The sequence below is a fragment of the Octodon degus genome, unplaced genomic scaffold, assembly GCF_000260255.1.
Source record: "Octodon degus isolate 3935 unplaced genomic scaffold, OctDeg1.0 scaffold00020, whole genome shotgun sequence".
NCBI lineage: Eukaryota > Metazoa > Chordata > Mammalia > Rodentia > Octodontidae > Octodon > Octodon degus.
In genome coordinates this window covers 1,441,049-1,463,778 of record NW_004524596.1, presented here as the reverse complement: position 1 = coordinate 1,463,778, position 22,730 = coordinate 1,441,049, and the positions used below count along the sequence as shown (strand labels likewise).

The 22,730-nt window shown below is 41.3% G+C and overlaps 1 protein-coding gene across 4 annotated transcripts in view; it reads right to left on the bottom strand.

Moving 5' to 3' along the window:
• Ltbp1 (latent transforming growth factor beta binding protein 1) overlaps positions 1 to 21,063 on the bottom strand; it is a 239,592-nt gene extending 218,529 nt beyond the window's left edge. For 2 of the 4 annotated variants that reach the window (XM_004627602.2, XM_023711174.1), the window contains exon 1: positions 20,685 to 21,063. In XM_004627602.2, coding sequence (XP_004627659.1) covers positions 20,685 to 20,907 — 223 coding nt within the window. In that variant the 5' untranslated portion in view covers positions 20,908 to 21,063. The remainder of the gene's footprint in view (positions 1 to 20,684) is intronic. The other 2 variants (XM_023711172.1, XM_023711173.1) reach the window with 1 other exon arrangement.
• Between the last annotated feature and the right edge of the window lie 1,667 nt (positions 21,064 to 22,730).

Below are 22,730 nucleotides of genomic sequence, written 5' to 3'. Positions count from 1 at the left end.
TGATAACTAAGGAATAGTCTATGTTATGTGTATATTCTTCCTTGAGTATGGTCATCCCAGCTTCTCCCAGTTTCCAAATGACTCTTTCTCTCCTCTTATTTGTATGGGAATGAAGAAAACATATGGCATTTCAACAGCAGGAAGAAAATCCCTCTCTGATCCTCTTCTTTTGTACATGCAAACTACATTAGAGCTCCCGCAGTAGCTTCATCCTATAGGAAATACTCTTAAAACTCTAAATATAAAAACCTCAGAAAAACAACCCAACTAGACAGCTTAATGAGAGTTACAAATCTGAGTTCAAATCTGAGCCTTGCTTCTGCTTTAATATTTAAATCTTTGATCCACTTTGACTTTAGTTTGGGGCATAGTGAAAGACACGGGTCTAATTTTAGTTTTTGGTATGTGGAAAGCCAGTTTTTCCAGCACTACTCATTAAAGAGGCTTTCTTCCAATGAATACGTTTGGCCCCTTTGTCAAAGATAAGGTGGCTGTGTATGTTTGTAGTTGTGTCTGAACCTCTTAATCTGCTCTACTGAACCTCAGGTCTGTTTTGCTTGATGTTTTCTCTAGTTCTAATTGTAATTTGAGATTGCACTGAATCTGTATAACGATTTTAGGAGTATGGCTATTTTCGTAATTTTTTTTCCTCCTCCAAGAGCAAGGAATATCTTTTTTCTCTGAAATCCTCTTCCATCTCTTTTTCAGAATATTGTAATTGTCAGTGGTCTTCCTTTACTGTCTTTGTTAGATTGATTCCTAGGCATTTATATTTTTGGATGTTATTGTGAAAGGTGTTGATTCTCAAATTTTTCCTTGGTGCATTCATTATTTGAGTATAGAAATGTTATTAATTTTTGAGTACTGACTTTGTATCTGGCTACACTACTGAATTTAGTTATTAAATCTACAAGTCTCTTGGTGGAATTTTAGAGTATCATGTCACCTAGGAATAATGATAATTTTACTTCTTCCTTTCCTATCCTTATTCCTTTTATTTCTGCCTCTTGTCTAATCACTCTGGCTAATGTTTCCAGAACTATATTGAATAGGAGTGGTGACAGTGGACATCTTGTCTTGTTCCTGATTTTAAAGTAAAGGCTTTCAGTTTTGGTCCATCTATTATGATGTTGGCTGCTGGTTTGTCATAGATGGCTTTACCAGGCTGAAATAAAGACCATCTACTCCAATTTTCTATAGAATTTTTATTATGAATAAGTGTTGGACTTAGTCAAAAGTTTTTCTGCATCTATTGAGGTGATCGTGTGATTTTTGTCTTTGGCTCTATTTATGTGGTGTATTATATTTATACATTTGTGTATATTGAATCATTCCTGAATTGGTGGGATGAATCCCACTTGCTCGTGATGTATAATCTTCTTGATGATGTGCTATATTCTGTTTGCTAATATTTTATTGAGGATTTCTGCATCTATGTTCATTAGGGAGATTAACCTTTGGTTCTCTTTTTTGGTTGGGTCTTTCCCTCATTTTGGTATCGGAGTAATACTTGCCTCCAGGAATAAGTTTTTGGGGAAAGCACTTCCTTTTCAATTGCATTGAAGAGTTTGAAAGAATTGGTATTAAATCTTCTCTAAATTTCTTGTAGAATTCAAGAATTTCTTGTGAATCCCTCAAGAACCTGTACTTTTCATTGTTGCTAAGTTTTTTAAATGAAATTTTAAATTTCATTGACTGATATTTGGTTGTTCAAAATTTTAATAAATCTATTGGCAGAGACAGTAACTAGAACATCTTGAAGACATAGGGGTAGGTAGAGAGTACATGAACAAAAACCAAACTGTACTGAAAATACTTCAAAGAATCAAGAACTGGGATCTCATTTTTTAAAAAAATTTTTGCACATCAAAAGAAATCACCAACACAGTAAAAAAGAAAACCAACTAACTGGAAAAATCTTTTAGCCAATTGTCCCTCAGACAAAGAACTTCTATTTGCAACATATAAAGAATTTTTTTAAAAAAAATCAGGCCTCAAAATTCAAAGACACAATCCAAAAATGGGCCACTGAGATGAATACAAACGTCACAGATAAATACAAATAGCAAATATATTTTAAAATGTTCAACATCACTGGCCATTCAAGAAATACAAATTTAAACACTGAAGTTCCATCTCACCTCAGAAAGAATAGCTGTCATCAAGAAATCAACCAATAACAAATGCTGGTGGGGCTGTGCTGAAAAAAGAACACTTCTCTACTGTTATAGCCACTATGGAAATCAGTGTACAGCGTCCTTAAAAAACTAGGATCGGAGGCCTCATTAAGCCAGCTATTCTCCTGGGTACTTTTCCAGAAGAACTGAAAACATCACACCACAGCAATATATGTGCATCCATGTTTATAGCAACACAATTTGTCACAGCTACATCTTGGAAACAACCCAAATAACCATCAACTGAAGAATGCGTATAAAAGATGTGGTATTTTTACACAATGGAATAATACTCAGCTATAAAAAAAAAGATAAACTTGAGGCTTTTGTAGGTAAATGGATGCAACCGGAGACCATATTCACAAGTGAAATAAATCAATAGCAAACATCATGCTGTCTTGCTAGTGTAAGAAACTGAAAGAGTATACATAATCTGAAAGGTACACTAGCTACTATGAAAGAGAAAGGACTTGTTCAAAAGCAAGGAACAGCTGGGATGAGGAAAAGGACAAAAGGAAAGAAAGAAGGAAGGGAACAAGATATTCATGCATTATACAAGATAGCATAGGTAATTATACTGGTGACTTCTGCAAGTCTATTAAAAAATGTAGTTAATGCTTAAATTTTTCCTTCTCTTTTTAAATTTCTTATGACTTCTTTTTACCAATTTTTCATACTTATATTTGGTAATCTAAACAAAAACTAATTTGAAGACATTATACAACATAACAACTACTGTTGAATTCCTATTTTGTTTAGTGAAATTATGTATCTTTTTTTTTTTTTTTTTTTACTATTTTTTATTCTCTTTTGAAAAAATCTGAGCGTTGCCATCAACTGTGACACTAAAGTAGTCATGTTCCTTCTGGGACCTTGATTTTCTAATCTATAAAATGAAAAAGATGAACTAGACCCTTCGAGCTCCTTCCAGCTCTATGAGTCTCCTAATCATGCCTCGAATTAATTCTCAGTGGACTTCTGTGGGGTGCCCACATCTCTTGCACGTGGGCACACTCCTGTGGCCACCAGCTTTCCAGGACATATCACGGACAGGAAACAACCCACATCTGCAGCGCTGCCTTCCTCCCTGCAGGGCTCCTTGTTCCTTTCCATAAATCAGCCACGTTTCCATTCCACTTGGGCCAACAGCTTCTTAGTCACAGGCAACACCAAGTCTCCAGCGCCTCAACATCTTTGCAGTTGGACTTACAAGCTTTTCAGCTTCTTGAAATTAGATATGAAGGTCTAGTTAAATGCTAAATATCAAAACAATGGATCGTACTTTGCATGCATTGTTTTGCATGCGGACAGAACCTTTGCTCTCCTGTCAGCAATGAAACAGCTACCAACCGTGTAAAATCTGTTGTTGGCAGAACTGTCAACTCCAAGTACCAAATTAAGCCCAATCAAACTTCTTCAGACTCTCTTTCAAAATATACTAAAACTACATATTGTGCAAGTTATACTCTCTGAATCAGGCCTAAAATTGTAGGTAAATAGCATAAAAATATGAAAATGTAACACAATGCTACCTATTTATATTTCATAAGTTTAATGTACTCAAGAAAGTAAGTACATGTCATTGTTAATACTGATCTTTTATCTCTTAGAGTAAAATACACTCAATGCTGTGGCTCAATTTTCATTTTGATGTAATCAACTGTATGTTTCTAGTAATCAAGCAGTGCTTGCTTCAGCAGCACATATAGTAATCAAGCAATTAATAAAACACCTAAAACATGCACATTGCTGTGCTAGCCACACAGCATTTTTGCAAGCTATGCTTTCACTTCACCTCACGACCACTCTCAGGAAGCACCTTTCTCATCCCACAGAGGACGACACAGTCCCCCCCACACACGCCAGAGAACAGAGCAAGACCAGGAGCCAGCGAATGGCTCGGGTCTGAGGTGGTGGAATGAAGTACTCAGGGCGCCTCCCGAGTACAGACAAAGAAGGTGCAGCACAACATTAATTGTGCTTGTTCTCCTGAAAATGCTCACCAAGCTCACCAGAGAGAGAGAGAAATATAAGACAGCACCAGGCACCAAGTCACCCATGACCCTGGGAGCCTGAGAGGTCTACGTGAAACCTGCCTGCACTGATGTCCTTCCTCTGTGGCCGTGGACAGGTCATTTAACTTCTCTAGCTTAGCTTCCTCATCTATAAAGTGACTAAGTATGAACCTGGTCACTTAGGGTCGTGCCGCAAGGCTAAGCCACAACACATACAAGGTCCTGCATACAGTGAGGATGAGACAGAAGGTACACAGGAAGGTTGGTTGCTACAAAACTTCTTCTAATTTTCTCTATCAATATGTTATTCATTAAAATTCAAGGTTTAACCTGGGCTCTCACTGGGAACTTGTTGTCTATGTCTGAAAAGATATAACAGATGATGTTAGCAAAAAGAATTTGGCACTTTTATTTATTTTTATTATTATTATTATTATTATTATTATTATTATTATTATTGTGTGTGTGTGTGTGTGTGTGTGGAACCAGGGATTGAACTCAGGCACTTGTGCTTACCAGGGAAGTGCTTATTCTACTGAGCCATCTCCCAGGCCCCTGGTACTTTTATTTGATTAACAAATTCTATCACAAATCAACTTCTGTATCAGTTGTGTATAAGTGAAGAAGCAGACTGACAAATCTGACCACATAAAAAATCCAAAATTTCACATGTCTTAAAAAGTAAACAGGGGCCAGTGAGATAGCTCAGCAGCCTAAAGTACCTGCTTAGACAAGCTTAGGAAAAGTGCAGGGACAGTGGTTCAGTCCCTGGCACCACATGTCATGCCAGTACTGCCCCCAGGGCAAGCTGAGCTGGCCACAAAAAAAAAGAATAAAGAAAAGAGAACACAACAAATACATAGCAAAGCCACCATGTGCAAGGTGAAAATACCAGCAATCCAATGGAGAAGAAAAATAGGCAAAGGAGAAAATAGGGGAGTTATTCTTCCCTGGGGTACACTTGGCAATGACGAGACAGTCTTGGTTGCCACAGTGTGGAAGGTGAGTCTAATGGGCAGAGCTCAGGGGCTTCTAGCAGCCTCCATTCATAGGGCTCCCCCTTCCTGAATTGGGCTCCCCCTTACAAAATTAGCCTCCCATCGTGAATGAAGCTGAGACTAAGAAAACCTTTTACGGACATTCATCTCATGGACGTGCAAAATGCCAGTAAAAGACATTCCATCTCATGGACGTGCAAAACGCCAGTAAAACTCCAGCCTATCACAGTGTCAGAGTTCAAAGATCTAATAATCTGTACTGCAAAGAGTATAGTGATATTGACAGTCTTATATACTGTTTAGAATGTAAATTAGTTCCACTTTTAAAAAGGCTTCGTAAATATATGTTCAGTTTAAATAAGCACATACCCTTTTCATGTAGCAATTTTGTGTCTATGAATTTAGACTTAGATATTAACAAATACATAGTAAGATATTCACTAGTCATTTTGCTTGGAGAATAGAGGTTGTAAAGGTACATGTTCAACACTTCATTCTGCTCAAGTTTATAACATATGCCAGAATGGAATATTATATAGCCATTAAAGGAACAAGGTAGATTTATTTGTACTGATTTGGACTACTAAATGAAAAACACAGTATAATAGAGTAAATGAAAAGTATTTATTTATTTATTTATTATTTATATATATTTATTTACCAGTACATTTGGATTCTGGAAGAAAGTACGGAAATGGACACACACACCTGCTTTTAAGAAAACAGTATTACAAAGGTAGAAATGGGAAGAAAAATTTACTTACTAAACTAGGCCCTTTTCTCCTTTTTAATCTTGTACCATATGTTATATGTTCCCTATAACTTTTAGAAGATGTTGTATAAATCAACTTAAAAAAAAATATCATTAGATCAATTAACCCTTACTTTAGTGTGAATCACAGGCCAAAAACTAGAGGCACATTTAGCTGGGCCAGAATTCAAGACAGTTTAAAACATAGGCCCTCAACAAAGGTACACGGAGAGTTGAGAAACCCACAGTGGAAACCCTGGGGTGCAAAAGCCCAGAACCGGCAGGGAGAGGCTGACAATGGGGCTGTGGCTTTAGGTACAGGGGTGAAAAGGACCCCGGGACCCTGCAGGAGGGAGCTGGGCAAACAAAGCCCAACCTCTCTCCCTGCTCTCCGTTGTCCTACAGGAAGAGGGAGCCCCTGGAGCCTCTGGGGACAGACAGGATGGCCCCCTGCACTGTGCCGGTCGTTACTGCATTCTGACTATGGAGGAGCACTCATGTGTCTGGCTTTTCCGTAACAGCACACGAAGAAATAACTCGAGAAAGCCATGTTAAACTAAGCAAACAAAGATAACCCTGGGAACTGGCAAGAGATAAATGAACTCAAGTATGTATTAGGAAAACTACCTCTTCAATTACTTTAAAAACTATTTTCCTTAAGTTTAAAATTGGCTCTTGACTTTCTTCTCCTAGTGAAATGATTTTGAACCTACAGCTCAGATTTGTAATCCCCAACCATGCAAGGCTGTAGCTTATAACAAGGCCCCTGCACATTCTACAGCATGCAAGTTCTCATCTCAATTTTCTTTAAAAAAAAAAAAAGAAAAAACCCTCAGAACTCTCCAACAGTACTGGCCCAACCCAACTTCATCCTTTTATCCTGTTCCAAACAAGCTGTGCTTCCTTCAGGCCACCATGGAGTCATTCTGTTTCTGGCCAAATTCTTATGAGAACTTGGATTTTTGAAATGAAGCAAGGAAAGTACCGTCATTTAGGGTAAGTTCGTCTGATGCTTCAAGGCCTCAAGAGTTCTGATCAAACTTGTCAGGCCAATGACACATCACTACACAATACATCACAGGAGTGAGTCGTGTAAAATCATCCTTTGAGTCAAAGTGGAAAGCAGAGCCAAGACAAAAGCATAAAAGGGAACACATTGCGCATACTTGGAAGTCCCAGTAAACACTCTCAAACTATTCAATAGCAAAGATCACCTAATCCCATTTACACTTGACTGTGCTCTTCCTATTAGCAGTAACGTGAGAATAGAATCTCAGTGTTACCAGGAGATCTCTGAATCTGCTCCCTGCTCTCCCTTTACCGATGAAGAAAGGAAGACTTGAGGAGACAGAATCAGGACCAGAACTAAGGATCCACAATCCACATCAGCCATAAACAACGCTGTAAGTTCTTAGCCACTGGATATTCCATGGAGAATGGATACTACAGTTTTGACCACATCAAACTAATTAAAAATGAACAAAGGAGCTGAATAGGCATTTCTCTGAAGAGAAAACAAATGGCCACAAAGCTCAAGAGGCCAAATATCATCAATCACTAAAGAAATCCCAAGCAAAGCTATGAGACATTGTACTACACACAAACACTAGGATGGTTATTGCTTTAAAAATAATAAAGGAAGGAAAATAAGGGTTGTCCAGGATGTAAAGGAGCCTCGAACAATGCCAACAAGAAGGTAAGATGGAAAAACCTCTGTGGATACAGCTCAGCAGCTCCTCATAGAGTTGAACACAGAATTACCACACAGCTCAGCAACTGCACTTGTTAGCACAGGCTGACTCCCTTAGCTCAGATGCCTGGGCAGTATCTCGGATGGGCAAGTTTTTTGATGTGGGAGTAGATGCATGGATTTTAATGCCTGAGCATCCATCATCCCTAATCCAACAGTCTGAAATGTTTCAAAACCTAAAACTTTTCCAATGTCACACTGGTGCTTCAAGAACTCTCAGATTTTGGAGTATTTTGGATTACAAACGTTCCACCCGTGTGTCACTAAAAAAAAATTCAAAGAACAGACCCATGTTCACAGCAGCATCCTTCGTAGTAGTCAAAAGGTGGAAACAATCCAAATGACCATCAAGAGATAACTACACAGAAAGTAGTATATTCATACAACAGATTACTGAGCCTTAAAAATTGAAAAAAAAAGGTTCTACATGATACAGCATGAATGAACTCTGAAAACATTGTTGCTGAATAAGTGAGCAATAAAAAGGTAAGTATTGTATGATTCTACTTCTATAAAGCACCAAGAATACCCAAATTCCTAGGATGTAGAAAGTGGAGGAGAGCTTACTGGGGACTGAAGGAGAGAGGAGTGGAGAGCTTGCTGCATAATGGGTATAGACTCGGATGAGCAGCCCTACAACCGGATGGTGATGACAGCTGCGCAGCCCTGAGAACACACCCAAAGCATGAAATGCACCCTGCAAAATGATAACCTTTACAGTGTCTATATGTAGCCAACTTAAAAGGATAATTGAAAAAAAGAACAATATGAATAACAGGTTTAGAACTCAGGAAGATAAGCAAGAAAATATAATTTCCCCCAGATTGATGGAATTGAGAACAGAGATTGTATTCAATAAAGGAGCACAAAAGAAAAAGTTGTGCAAATCCCAAGTCACCTGAATAAGACAACTAAAACATAAGAGAAAAATCACTTTGAGAGGTTCTGAGCAGGTACGAACAATGTCTTTTCTTTGATCTTAAGCGCGGACTCTCAGTCCTACAGCAAATGCTGTAAGAACCTGACTGCCCAGCTAATCTACAGTGCTTTGGCCACAACGAAGTTTTTCTTTATTCAACAAGTTGAAAAGACTCTCAAGTTTGGAGAGTTTTATCTTTCAAACTTGGCAAAGTGACCCTTCAGACAGCATGTGTAAAGATGTTTGGGTTAGAAATAACAGATCCGCAGCCCCCCAAGGTGCTGCATTTATTTGAACATGAGACAATGCTATCATTCAAATAAACACTCGGCCTTCTCTCCTTTTGCAACAGCCAGGGCTCAGATGCCACCCTGCACACTGAGTGTCCACAGTAGCAACGGCCGGTGCTGAAAAGTTGTTTCTGTTATATATACACTTCTGAGGCCTCTAAAAGGTGTTTCCTGCTTTAAGTGTCTTCTCATTTGCTTTTTTTTGGGGGGAGGCAGAACCAGAGATTGAACTCATGCCCTTACACTTACCAGGGAAGCGCTTATTCCACTGAGCCATCTCCCCGGCCCTTCATTTGCTTTTATTTCGGGTCTCACTGAGACATCAGAATACAAAGCCAATCAAGACGGCTTTCTGGTTGCCCTAAGATATCCCTAAACATCTCACCCCTTTCTTGCTTTGAAATCAAACGTAATAATCCCAGATAAATTGGCAAATGTAGATTAAGTCTCCAGGAGTCCAGGCCCACCTGATTAGGTTGCACATGCAACAGAGGTGGAAGGTGATGTGGGTGTCTGAGGTCTAGCACTGTCACAGAAGTAAATCTGTGACAAGATGCTGGAAGTTTCATCTATGTAATAATCTGAAGCTAGGAAAGGGAGAGTCTTCCACAGACCAGGACAAAATGTTAGGGAGAGATTTCCAAGATGTCTACCAAGGAAAAAATGAAAATCCTTAGAAAAGTTTCTCTATTTTGGCAATCAAATTTTCAGCCAAAATAATTTCGTACTGTAAGGCATACTCTGTGTGTTGTAAGATGTTTACATCCTTGGTCTCTATCCACTAGATGTTAGGAGCCTCTGTCTCCCCTTGCCCTAGTCAGGACAATCAAAAATGTGTCTTGGGGGGCTGGGGAGATGGTTCAGTGGAATAAACGCTTCCCTGGCAAGCGCAAGGGCCTGAGTTCAATCCCCAGTTCCGAAAAAAAAAAAAAAATGTGTCTTGGGGTTGGCAAATATTTCTCCTCTGAAGGGGAGCACAGAAACTCCCTGGACTCTGAACCATTACTATGTGGACGAGTTTCATCACATTTGCACTACAGGTTCGAACTGGCCATTTCAGAGTAACAGAAAGACCCCACAAAGGTAGACCCGCACCCCGCCCCACTGAATCAGAATCTGAAATTTAACAAGTCCCCCACTGATTGCTATGGACACTGAAGGGTGAGGAGCACCAGGACTACAGGCTTTCTGGTAGGACTCCGTGGAACAGCTGCTGTAATGTTTGTTTCCAAATTACATGTATCCAAAGGATGCCCAGAAATGATGACCAAAGGGATGTAGGGCAAAAGTTGGCCACCTATACCTTTTATGTAATGCCATTCTGTGACATAACAACAGCTGGGAGCCCCTGCTGCATAGACTGAAAAACACAGGATTTTGAGGCTAGAGTTTCTACTCTGAGAACATTTCTAAACAGGTAAGATCACTTCACTTGCTGAAGTCTCTGATAACGTCAGTCAAACCGCATGATTGGCTACAACTTTCTCTTCTTGATCTATAAAAAAAATCCCTTTTAAACGGTCAAAAAAGACCACAAGAGCATAGCCTGGGAAGACACACAAATCAAGACAGGTTGAAAAGATGCTGGAAGCCTCCAACTTGAACCCTGGCCAAGTCCACCTGGGCTATGTCAGCCTGACTCAACACTGACTCATCAGAAGGGCTTGTTATTGTGAATTAGATGAAAGGGGCCATTTGTTAGGTTTTCTTGTCTAGATTCTGTCTTGAAGGGAGAGCGGGGCCTGATTTAAATCAGACCTTAACTTAGCTGCTGTTGCTGCTGAATGCCCAAATACTTCCAGCAAGCCACCATCACAGCAGATCAAATTCCCAACAACCCGCTAGAACAGAGGCCGCAGCCCGGCATCCAAGTCGAATTCTAGGATCAACTATGAAGCGAGTTGGACACGATTAGTCCCTGGTGTGGCATGTTTTTAAGAGTTAATTTCCTCAAATGAGATCCCTCAGAATTCCAAAATCTTCAAGTAACTGCCAGGTAACAGAAATGCTTCTTCTGGCAGAAAACAGTCTACAATATGATGGAGCTTGACAGGAGGAAAATGATAATTACCACATGAACAGCAGAGCCACAAGTCTTTTACCAAATAAGGTTATAAGTTTTGCAGTGAGTGTATTTTAATAAAAGGATATTTTCAGCCTGAAGAGTTTTGCTTCTTTCTGGCAAATGGTATATAATACAAAGTAAATTTTGTTTCATATAAATTTATCTACTTACTAAGTATACAACTTTAACTTGAATGTTATTTTATTTTTTTTCTTTTCCACACAATGTCATGGTTTTCTGGGCACATTATGGGATTCTCAGATGTTTCTAATTACCCTCTGTGTACACCCAATAAAACAGCTGGCTCAAGATGTTATTAATACCACCAGAAGATCCCGAGGGCTCATAAATCACTGTTTCTTCAGAAAGGGACAATGCAGTGGCAAAAAGCGACATATTTTAATCTTGCTAAATAAGATTTTAGCTAAGAATGTTCCCGTACATTTCCTGATTTGCCAACAAAAAGGCAGCAATCCTCTTTCATTTCCCTTTTACCTCTTCCAGGGAAAATGTCATCAAACTTAGGATGAGTGTTTGTACTAGGAAAACTCAGAAAAGTCCTCGTAATCCAGAACAAATTCTTATGGAATCTGATGGGCATCATGAAGTTCGTCTAGAGTGAAAAGTCTCTCCTCGCAGCACAAAGTTGTTGTCTGTCGTCCTCCACTCCCACAGTCCTGCAAGAGGCCAATGCTGCTGCTGGGCCAATTTTTTAGTAATTATTGCAAAAGTCTGAGTTCCAGATAATGAGGTTGAGCAGCGCATTGTTTCCTAAACCTGCACCCTTCAACCATAATAGAAAATCAAGTTTCAGTAAGCGCATCAAGGACAACAGCACACTAAATTGGCAGGCGGAAGGGAATCTGGCTCTTCTACTCTCCTTATGTGTGATATAACTTGGAGAACGCATCTCAAGCTGCCTCACTAACGCTACGCCTCTCCATTTGGTAGTTATTTTATTTTCCTGGACTGGTTTGCAGGAAGACAATTGTGTGGCTGCCTTCAAAAACATGTTCACATCAGCTGTGATGTCAGTTCCAGCAGGTTTTTCCAACAATCCACAAATTCATTATTTCTTCTCCACTTGGAAAAAAAAAATCTATCTTTACCTTAATAATTAAAAGCTGTTACAAATATTTGATCTAAGAGATGCAAAATTCAGCCCAATTCCTATGCCAATAAACGCTGTAGGTATATAGTGAATCTCAGGAATGCGATTACAGTACCTGCTTTATATTCAGATTCCTTGAGTTACTCTAACCAAAGAGCCCATGGGAACATTAGTGGACTGACAGCAGAGTAAAAAGCATAAGGCACAACCAAATGTCACTAGAGATGTCCCCATCTCTTCAGGCTGATTACTTCTCCTTCTGGCCACAGGCTTGGGTTCCAAAATACATTATACTGTTAAACACTGTCCCCCTTGCCAGCAACTCCGGCCAAGCACAAGAGATTCCTGTGTAAGCAAGTGAACGTCTTAGGAAGAGCATCTAATGCACAGCAAAGAAGACATGGTGCTCACTACACTGTCACCTTGGCCATGTGATTAGGACTCTGGACAGTATTCTAAGCAAAGTAGCACCTGCCCAGGGCAAGCTGAAAAGCAAAGAGCCTTTTCTGTGTATTTCTATGACAGGATCAAAGTGAAGGAATGGCAGCAACATCCATCTGCCTCTCCTGATGCTGTCATGTTCTTGGGGCTGCTACCTGCAGGTGCTGTAATCTCTGGGGGACACACGGTGCAGACCCCACCCACCCTCCCACAGCCATGAGCAACACACCGTGCACCAAGCCTGCACAGTCCAGGAGACAGACCTTGTGAATCAGGAGGATTTATCATGTTCAGAGAAGGATAAAGGCCATCAAAGCAATGCAAGAAGCCCCTCTGTGCTGTCAGCCTGCTCCCTCTGGGAAGCCTCAAGACAGTGTTTCAAGGAAGGTTAGTGCTTATCCCGTTCGCTTTACTAGCACAGAAGCTGAGAACTTCACTAAGAGGTGAAATTGCCAACATGGGTCCCGGGGCTGGTCCACACTACACCTAAGCTGTACTAAGGGTATAGATATCTAACTGTGCTTTTCCCAGAGGACAAAGTACCCATGACTGTGTAAAGCGCTACAGCCAGCCCTTTGTCATGCATCTGGCTGCCAGTGAAATATCCTTTCCTGTGCCTGGAACTCTAAGGAGACCTCATGGTTCTCTCTCTTCCATTATTTTACTTACTTGAGAATGAACAATCTGGATGAGGAGAGGCCTCTACATGCCATGAGTTAGGCACCAGCTCACACAATTTACTGTCAACTAAAATTGCATCAAGTATCCCCAAAGTGAGGATTGTGCTGGATCAGGGCACTGACACAAAAGATAGGTCCTTGTCCCCAAGCACTTCGAGTCCAGTGGAGGAAAGAAGGTTAGCAGCATGATCATTACTTGGCTTTGGTCCTAAAAACGAAGTGGCTGACAGCCCAGGCCGGCTGGGTGGGGAATGGTAGCTACAGGGGAGGAAGCATTGTGGATATAGGAATGAGCACCCAGGTGCCTCTGGCACCTCCAAAGCTCAGTGTGGCAAAAGTAGAGAATTATAGGAATGGAGGAAGGGGAACAGTCAAAGTAAAGGCAGGGAGTCAGCAGCGGCAGAATCCTGAAAGGCCTGGATGCTACACAAGGCAGTCTGGACTTCCACAAAAAGCATTCCTTACTTCCATGCTTGATAGGCTAGGAAAGAATACACACTTTGGATACTGTGTTGCAGACTCCAAGGAAATCAGAAAGGCTATTTATACTTGGGCAGGCCAGCACAACCCCTGAAGGAGCCCATCCACCTATCAGACAGGCCAGGCCCGCCTCAGAGAAACAATCTATCACATGTGCCTCTCTCACAGGCCTAGCAAACTGCTAAGCCCTCTCACCTAAGTTCACTCTTTGAACAAGTGTCCCAGCTGCCAACATATCCTCTCGTGCTACACTCAGATGTCCCCCATCCCCTCACCACAGGCATTTTCCTCCTTCACCAAATAATAAGTCCACATGCTCTCAGCGATTCAGTTCTTAGGCTCAACCTGGCTTTCCTCATTGCAACTACCCCTTGAAACATATCTGATGAAAAGCAAGCTCCACACCAAAATCACATCCTCCGTCCTGATACAAGAATGTTGCAGAAAGAGGTGACAGACTTTTGATCATTTTTTAAATACTGAAAACCTTTCACTTTGTATTCTAAATCACCAAAACTTCTTCTGCAGTAATTCCGGAACCACTGTTTTCCACCCAGAGGATGAGACTGGCCTCTATCCTCCAGAACAACGCTCTTATCTAGATATATTATTAATTAAATTCCCTGATACAACACTAGTGGATGAATCGTAGCCCTGGGAAAGTCTAGATGAATGCTGCGAATGCCAGCCTTTGGGACTCCACAGTGTAGACAGGAAAAAGCAGTCCTGTGATGCTGGTATCCCTGATGCTCTCCCACCGAGCTCCCTCCTGGCGCCACCCAGTGCTCTCTGCTCCAATGTCTTCTCACCAGAAAGGCCTCCTTGGGCTGTCAAAGTAGCAAACCAGGTTTCCTCGCCCCACACACCCCCCATTTCTGAACCCTTCTCCCCACATTATCTCCCTCTGTAGCATTTATCACTACTGGACATGATTTCATGCATGTTTCTCACACTGTATTTTTGACGCAATGTATTTGATATAGCACCTGCATACACTATGTATGTCTAGTGTTTATTTCTCATTATGATGAAATACATTTAACCCAATAAAGCTGACCGTCTTAACCACCCGTAAGCATGCAGCTCATCAGGATGTAGGGCACTACACTGCTGGGCAGCCCATGTGCCCAACTTTCTCATCTTGCAAAACTGAGCCTGCACTTCCATTATAAACAACCCCTCGTCTGTCCCCTCTCTCATCCCTGAAACCCACCGTTCTGCTTTCTATCTCCATAAATTTCACTAGGTACCTCACAGAAATAAACTCGCACAGCGTTCACCTTGTTATGACTGGCTCATTTCACTCAGCAAAATGTCCATAAAGTTCATCTATTTCATACGTCCTACTTTTTTAATATTGTAAGAAGACAAAGACTTCTATTTAAAAAAATTTTTTTTTTCATTACTGATTGATTTGCTACAAGGTCTTACTAAACAGCTCAGACTCAGACTGAGTCCTGTCTCAGCCTCCCTAGCACTGGAATTACAGGCATGCACCACCATACCCGGTTTCAGTGGCTGACACAACAAGCCCAAGGTTCCAGAGCTGTCATGGAATGAGGCACCAGGGATCGAACTTGGGTCTTTGTGCTTGCTAGGCAGGCACTTAGACCACCAAGCTATCTCCCCAGCCTCAAAGACATCTATTTTGTTCATTCTCATTACTCTAATGTCTAAATCAGATAAGATAGGTGCTCTATAACTGTGTTAGCTGAATGAATCGTCTTAACATCAGCCCTTTAGCAGTGTTCTATAGTTTAAATAAAATTAAAGTATTATGACATTTATTCAGTATTAGAAAAGTAAAACAACTTGATAAGACTGAATAGATTTGGGAATAGTTTCTTTGGCAGGGTTTTAGGCATTCTAAATTGCCCAAATGAAAGGCAACCACTTTCTTTGGCATTTATACTGAATTATTATGTAGAAATATAAAATAGATCTATAAAATGCACTTAGGGGAAAACATAGCCACCAGCTAATTTGTGACCCATCGACATTTTCACAGCTATCCATGCTATATAACCATCAGAGGCCCAAGCAATGACGTTGGCAAAGATTCAGAAATGACTCAGGGTTCGAACAAAGTCACCAGAAAAACAGCTAAAGTCTCCCCCACCTCGAGCTGTTCAGAGCCTCATAGAAGGACAACCTAGAGCTGAGCTCAGCCACGGCAGGAAGCTGGTTTTGGGAGACAGATGGGGAGATTTCCAGCACCGCGCATCAGGCAAACCTCAGAACAGCTGAAGGAAGTGGAAGGTAACCATTCATGCGCATACTTAGCCTCCAAAAACACTACTTTCCCACCTAAAAACACAAGAGAATATTTGTCTCTCTCAAAATGACTGCTATCTACATCTCCTTCTCAGGGGATTTCATTAGCAGGTCCTGCAAGAGTAAGACCCAAACTTCTAGGCCAGAAATGCATGGTGCCATGCAGCGTGCCTAGTGTATGCCCCCAACTCGCCATCTATCATCAAGTGAAACCACTCCCACTTCCCAAAGACCATCCACGTTCTCTGACTCTCAGTCCAGTTCTACCAGGCAAGTTCTTCCTCGCATATATTTGCCTCCCTCCTCTTCTGTGCTCCGTCCATCTTTACGTTGGGACTTTCCATGTTTCCAGTTCCATTGCCTCATCATTGGTCAGCAATTGGGCAGTTCACATTTACTTGGGATGGAACAAGCTGAGGGGCTGGGCACGACAACAGCATGTTCGACCAAGGAAACAGAAGCGCTGCCCGCCATCTCTTTCCTCTCCAGCAGGTCCCCACTGGGCTCCTGCCAGGTGCTTTTTACCATGATTTAGGGTTATTTATGGACACACTTTATCACCTCCTCAAAGCACATGCTTGTAAAAGGCAGTCTTAGGATTTGTTTATTATGAAAACCACAGTACCATGTTTTATACACAATCGCTTAATATGAGTATCTGCTCATAGGTGGTAACAGCTCAAAGTGCTACGACACTAAAATAAGAAAAGCCAGGACCAGTGAGATAGATCAGCGGTCTAAAGCGCCTGCTTAGGCAAGCTTTGGCAGCTGCAGGGAACTGCAGTTGGACCCCGCGAACCACATGCTGTGCCAGTGCAGCCCTCAGGGAGGGCTGAGCTAGCCAAAATAAACAAATAAACAAACAAATAAATAAATAAATAGAAAAGCTTACTGTCACCTCTAATCAAGTCCTGAAAGCCTCAAGTGTCGTTTTTACAAATTATAGGCACTACCATTGACCTCTCTCATCAAAGGAAATAACACATGAAAACATAGCTTGTACACTATCAAATCTATGTCTATAATTATTTAATTGGTGCTCAGGGAATGAGAGTCCCTCAGAGAAAGCAGCTTCTTATAAACCAAGTGTGTTACTTTAGCAGTCATGACTGCTTCCCAGTGTCTCTACCAAACTTACATCAAGTGACATGGTTATTGTCCTGAACTTTTCTAGTTGTGACAACAGGAATTTTTACATTTTGTTAAAGGGAATTTAGATTTCACAAACAAAACTCCCAGAAGGTCATTTCATTATCCTCCATAGGAGATGTTAAGAATCCATTAAAACAACAGTGGTGAGTCTACTGGCTCACCCATCAGGGCTTTCTATTTTTTAAGGGCCAGGGTTTGAGGAAACAGGAAGTCAGAGTGCAGACTTCTGGAAAAAAAATCATCATTATTAGAAATCTGTTAAATAGGCAGTTCTACTCAATATAAATACTCTTTACACCATATCAATATCACCATTCATAAAAATCAACTTACTCTAGAAGAGTAATTCCCTTAGCTGACAACTTCGCTGGGGCCTTGTTCAGAGAGCCTCGTCAAGTGGAAGTTCTGCCTACTATTTTCTCCCACTGAGCTCAGCAACAGTGACTCCTCGGCTTACTGCCCAGGAAGGAGCACCTTCCGGTTCTCCTATCTGAACAGCCAGACTTCCAGCCGCCACAGAGCAGAACAGCAGCAGGGAAACCTCACGAAGATGCAGGCTTGTGGTCCACGTGCCTGCCACAGAAGAGCACTCTGTGAGTCTACTTCCACCTCCATGGGGTGGATGAGGTGACGTGGACCCAGAGAAGGCACAGAGTCAAGCATGCTAAGGGCCATAACGAAGTCAGGACTTGAACCCACAAGGAGTCGGTGTCACTGTCTGTATCCTCTCTCTTTCCCTCTCATACCAACCAGCCTCTCCAGAAGACTAGGCCCTACGAGGCCCTCACAACCCCCATGCATGGCAGAGCCCATGGGGTCACGTGCACAGATGACAAAAGGAGACCGAGGGTCTCATCTTAGCTAAGTGACTCGCTGTATAACCTGACCCACTTACTCACCCTCTGTGCCTAAATTTCCTTACTGTTACTCCTTCAAAACAAACTCTAAATGATCTCTGATGTTCTGATAATCTAAATAGATCATTAACTTGCTTCAATTATGAAATGCATGTGGGTTTTCTTATATTATTTTGACTCCTCAGAGTCCATACATTATAGAACTCAACACAGCCATCATGCTGTGGCAGCGCTGTGCCCCCAGCCTTGTGCTTCCTGTCTTGACTGATAGATACTGTGTGACAGAGGCAGTGGCTGCCACAGACAGCAGGGCCACTGAAGTCTGATGTGAGCTCTCTGCTTATCACACACATTCTGTCAGCCCCCACCCTGTAGAACTCTTTAATAACACAGCCCAAGACATCTGCTGGCAAGTCACAGCAATCTGAATTTCCTTCATACCACACTATTTTCCATATGCATCTTATTTTTCAAAAGATTTAATATACCATAAATATTAGAGAAAATAAATTAGAAAACTATTGAGCACATAATGATACTAAAATTCAAAAGAAGACCTGTGCATGCAAATGCACTCATCATTTTCATACTTTTAAAGATTCACAATCTATATTTCTAAAAAATCATTCTTCAATAAAGAAAATTATATAATCTGTCCTTCAAGTTATCTAACATTTGAACTAAAATGTAAATAGGAGAGGGAAATAAATAGCTTAGGACATAAATGAATTATTTCCCATGATTTCCAGTGTACAACTACAGACTATAAACCAGTTTAATTTTTTAAATGTCTCAGCTTCTTAAAAATTACTCTTCCAGTTCTTTTGTGGAGGGTTGGGTTCTGATTTTGAAATACTTCTGTGAATAACGTTGCTCCCTCTACTTTGTATTTTGAATAAGCTCTGTGTATTTTGTTCCTAAACATCTGGTTAAAGGCCAGAAAGGAAAGTGTGTAGCGTGTTTTAACAAGCAGATTTCCTGTTTCTCAAAGCCTTCAAATATTTAGTTTCAAAATGAATACACTGTAAGCCAAAAAATTACCACCCATTTGATTCCTTTATCATTGCTACTGTGAAGATTTACCATACATGTAAACAGGAGCAATGACATTCCTGCTGATGACGGAGGAGGGAAGCAGTACTGAGGCAGGCAACCAAGAAAAGAGCAGCAGAAAAAACCACGATGTCTGGAATAATCTATTGAGCAGTGTCCCCTTTTTTTCCCCTTCTTGTCTACAGCCCTCAAAAAAAAAGCCAAAAAAAATATTACTTATTGCTGAAAAAAATAATCATACAATTTTAGAAGTGGACTGAACTTCAAAGGTCTCTAGATAAGCTCATTTATTTTATGGATGAGAAAAGTCAAGGCCCAGAAACATTACCTGGCAGGGCCTATGGATTACTAGCTAGTTAGGAGCAGGACTGGGACCCGAGACCAGTTCCTGATCCTCAGTTCAACACACTTCCCATTAGACTCGGCTCCCTGCCCTGCTATGCATAATGTGCCATTTGGCACCAAAGCACTAAAATTCTTCTTAAAATATGCCCAAAGTGTGCCTATGATAGCCAGGAAAGTTACAATCCTATTTTAAGTTGCATCTATGAGCACATGGGGGTTTTTCCCCCCAACTACAGAAATTAAAAATATTGCTTTGACCTCATACGGATTGTGAGGCACAATAAAATAACCATAGAGCTAATAAGACTTCAAGCTCCCCTTTTAGTTTGTCTTGATGGAAATCAGTTTGAAATAGACGTGCTCTTTCGTACACTCCCCCCAGACACACACTCCCAAGACTAAACAGCAATATCCCATAAAAAGACCAGATCTAGCCAGTGTTATTATCTGTCTGACATTTAGGTTATTCTTGTGAGTAACTCATAAAGTAACGTGGGTGTCTGTGAGCACCAGAGTACGCATGGCAAACCATAATTGGGCAAAAAAATAGTAAAAGACATTTTTTCCTGTGACAAAATACTGTACTGCATGACAGCATAGCACTGTAACAGCTTTCAGTAGACCATAATACTTTCTCTGTTGACAAAAGAGCAAAAAAAGAAACAAAAAGTTGAAAAAGAAGCAGAAAAACCTTTTGCAGTCAGAACTACTTGTGCACATTTAAAGGTCTTGAGTGCGTCCAGTAACCCACTATCTTCCCCTGAACTCATCTTCCATATCAATTTATAATTCAGCCTCAGGACACAGAACGGAAACATGGCCAAAGACGCAAGACTGTATTCCTCTCTACAACCAAAGGATAGTTTTCGACAAGTCCTAGAGATGGCTTTTAAAGATTCTGGTTATTTATAAAGCAAAGTTTTAAATTTCATCACAGCCTTCCAAACTGTGTAACATGAGTTAAATCTAATGCAAGTGTTATATATCAATGTGAGCTGATCAGATCAGAAGTTGACGGTACAGTACAGGCAGGAGAATCTCCATCTAAAACTTAGTCCCTCCTGCCCTATATATAACCCCCTCCATGGCTGGGGAAATTCTAAGCAGCAAGGGGAAATATTCTAGTTGCCATTTCTCTAAGAAACTAAAAGTGAGGCTTTAAGTTACTCTGAAAGGCATTTCAAGGATGTCTTGAGACAGCATATTTATACTGATAGACAGAGACCCATTCAAGCAGACAGCAGTGTGAATGGAAAGGTGCCTAAGAGCTGCAATCTCACAGAGCTCTAGTCCGCAAGGACAGTTAGGGACCGTGGAGGAACTCACCCACTCGGAAGTTCGTGGCTGTCAGGGTGTCAGCAGCATGACCATTCTCACTAATGAGAGTGGTGGTGTTCCCCTTCTTGCAGCTGTTCTGACAGCTGCCCTTGGTGCAGGTCACTTTACAGATGCTCGGAGTAAAGACCACCTTGATGCGGCCAGTGTGGTTACTCACTAGGAGCGGAGGCAGGGAGAAAAAGAACAACAAACACATCAGCTTAGTATCCATGAACTTGTCCTGAAAGGCTTCAAGAAAAAAAAAAATGAAAAGAAAAGAAAGGAACACGAAGGGGAAAGACAGAGCCCACAACCCGACAGGTCTAAGGAAGAGGGAAGTCTTCAGCGCGCGCTGCTCTGTATCCAGTGGCGTCTCTGAAACAGGAGTGGGAAGCTCAGCAAACAGAACTCTGGGATGCACTCCAAAACCACATTTGAAGTCGAGTCACTGGAGTGGGATTACTAACCACAATGCTGCACTTTATTCACGGGCAGACAAAGAGCAACACGGAGGGCACGACAGATTAAAGAGCCAACCCTGACAGGCAGATGTAATGCAAAAAGGTTGGCTACGCACCTAGCGGTGAATAAACTCTTGTGTCCTCAGCTTGCATACTTTCCTTGTTTCTCCACTTATTAAGTCACTATTTGCAGCCCGACCCCTGGAAATGTTTTAGGCATGCGGCATGTCTGAAAACATCTGTCTCAAATCTCCTGGCACTCTCAGCTGAAGTGATCAAATCCTGTGACGCAGCTGCAGGAGCCCATTTCTTTTTCACGACTCCAGGGCATTACTTCGCTGCAGGAACCTATGCAGCGTACATTTTGCTCTACTGTGCAGAGGTCCAGATTATAGATTACAGTGAAGGGAGCCTTGCATAAAACAGCATCCTTAGACGCTCATGACTGCTAATCACAGAACACCTGAGGCAGGTGTCAGCTTCATTTATAGGCTTTCTCTTAAAAACTAAATGCTATAATCTGACCATACAGCTGAGGCAGCTGAGAATCACCAAATAGAAACTAAACTAAAACATATATGGCTGCTCAAAATTATAAAAATACAATTCTAAAAATATAATTACAAAATTATAAAAATACATAAATTATAAAAATATACTTATATTAAATTATATTAAGATTATAAACATATTATTATAAAAATATAATTCTGGCTCAACCCTGAGGTGACTTTGGGCATGTCATTTCACATTTGTCTAAAACATCAGGGAACTAGAGCTGATGTTTTCAAAGTCTCTCTTAAGAGTCAGCAAGCTATAGCCCAAGGGCCAAACCTGGCCCGCTGCTTGTTTCTTTTAATAAAGTTTTATTGAAACATAGTCCCATACATCATTTATGCACTGTCTCTGGTGTTTTTGTGCTGCGACAGCATAGCAGAGTTGCACAGGGATCCTATAAGCTCACTCAGACCTGCTCCTCAAAGCCATCTCCCAACCTGAACTCTGGCAGACAGCAGTATAGAAAACCTGTTTTCACTTCTACATGGGATACAGCCCTGGCCAGGTCTTTCCTCTTTCCTGGAACCCAGGCAGAAAGCAAAGATGGTAGCAGCAGCTGAAGAGAGTTTGTTCACAAAGCTTTAAGTCTGGTAAGAAGCAGCACCCAGCTTGCTGCACTGTTAACTGCAGCGGCCAAAAGGGACACAGGCCCTAGGGCAGCCTTTCCCCACCATCTCTGCCCACCAGAAAAGTTCCTCCCCTCGGCAGTGTTCTGCTTTGACCAGGACAGTGTTTTCAGAAAATCATCCAGGATGCACCTAGAGACCCCCAACAAATTAGCATGTGATCCAAATCTGAGCTTTACCACTAAGCCCAGGGTAGGAATGGGCGGCTCCTAACAAGCACATTCTGTCTGGAGCTGAGATTTGTTCTCACAGCAACCAGAGTCCACTAACCTTAATGAGATTCACCCAGCGCACAATCTAATGCTTCTTCCACATGATGGCCTTTCAAATATTCAAAGACACCGACCACATAAGCAAAGAATGCTGAAGCTAGAAGGACTTACAGGGAGCAACTGCTTGGCCTTCTTAAA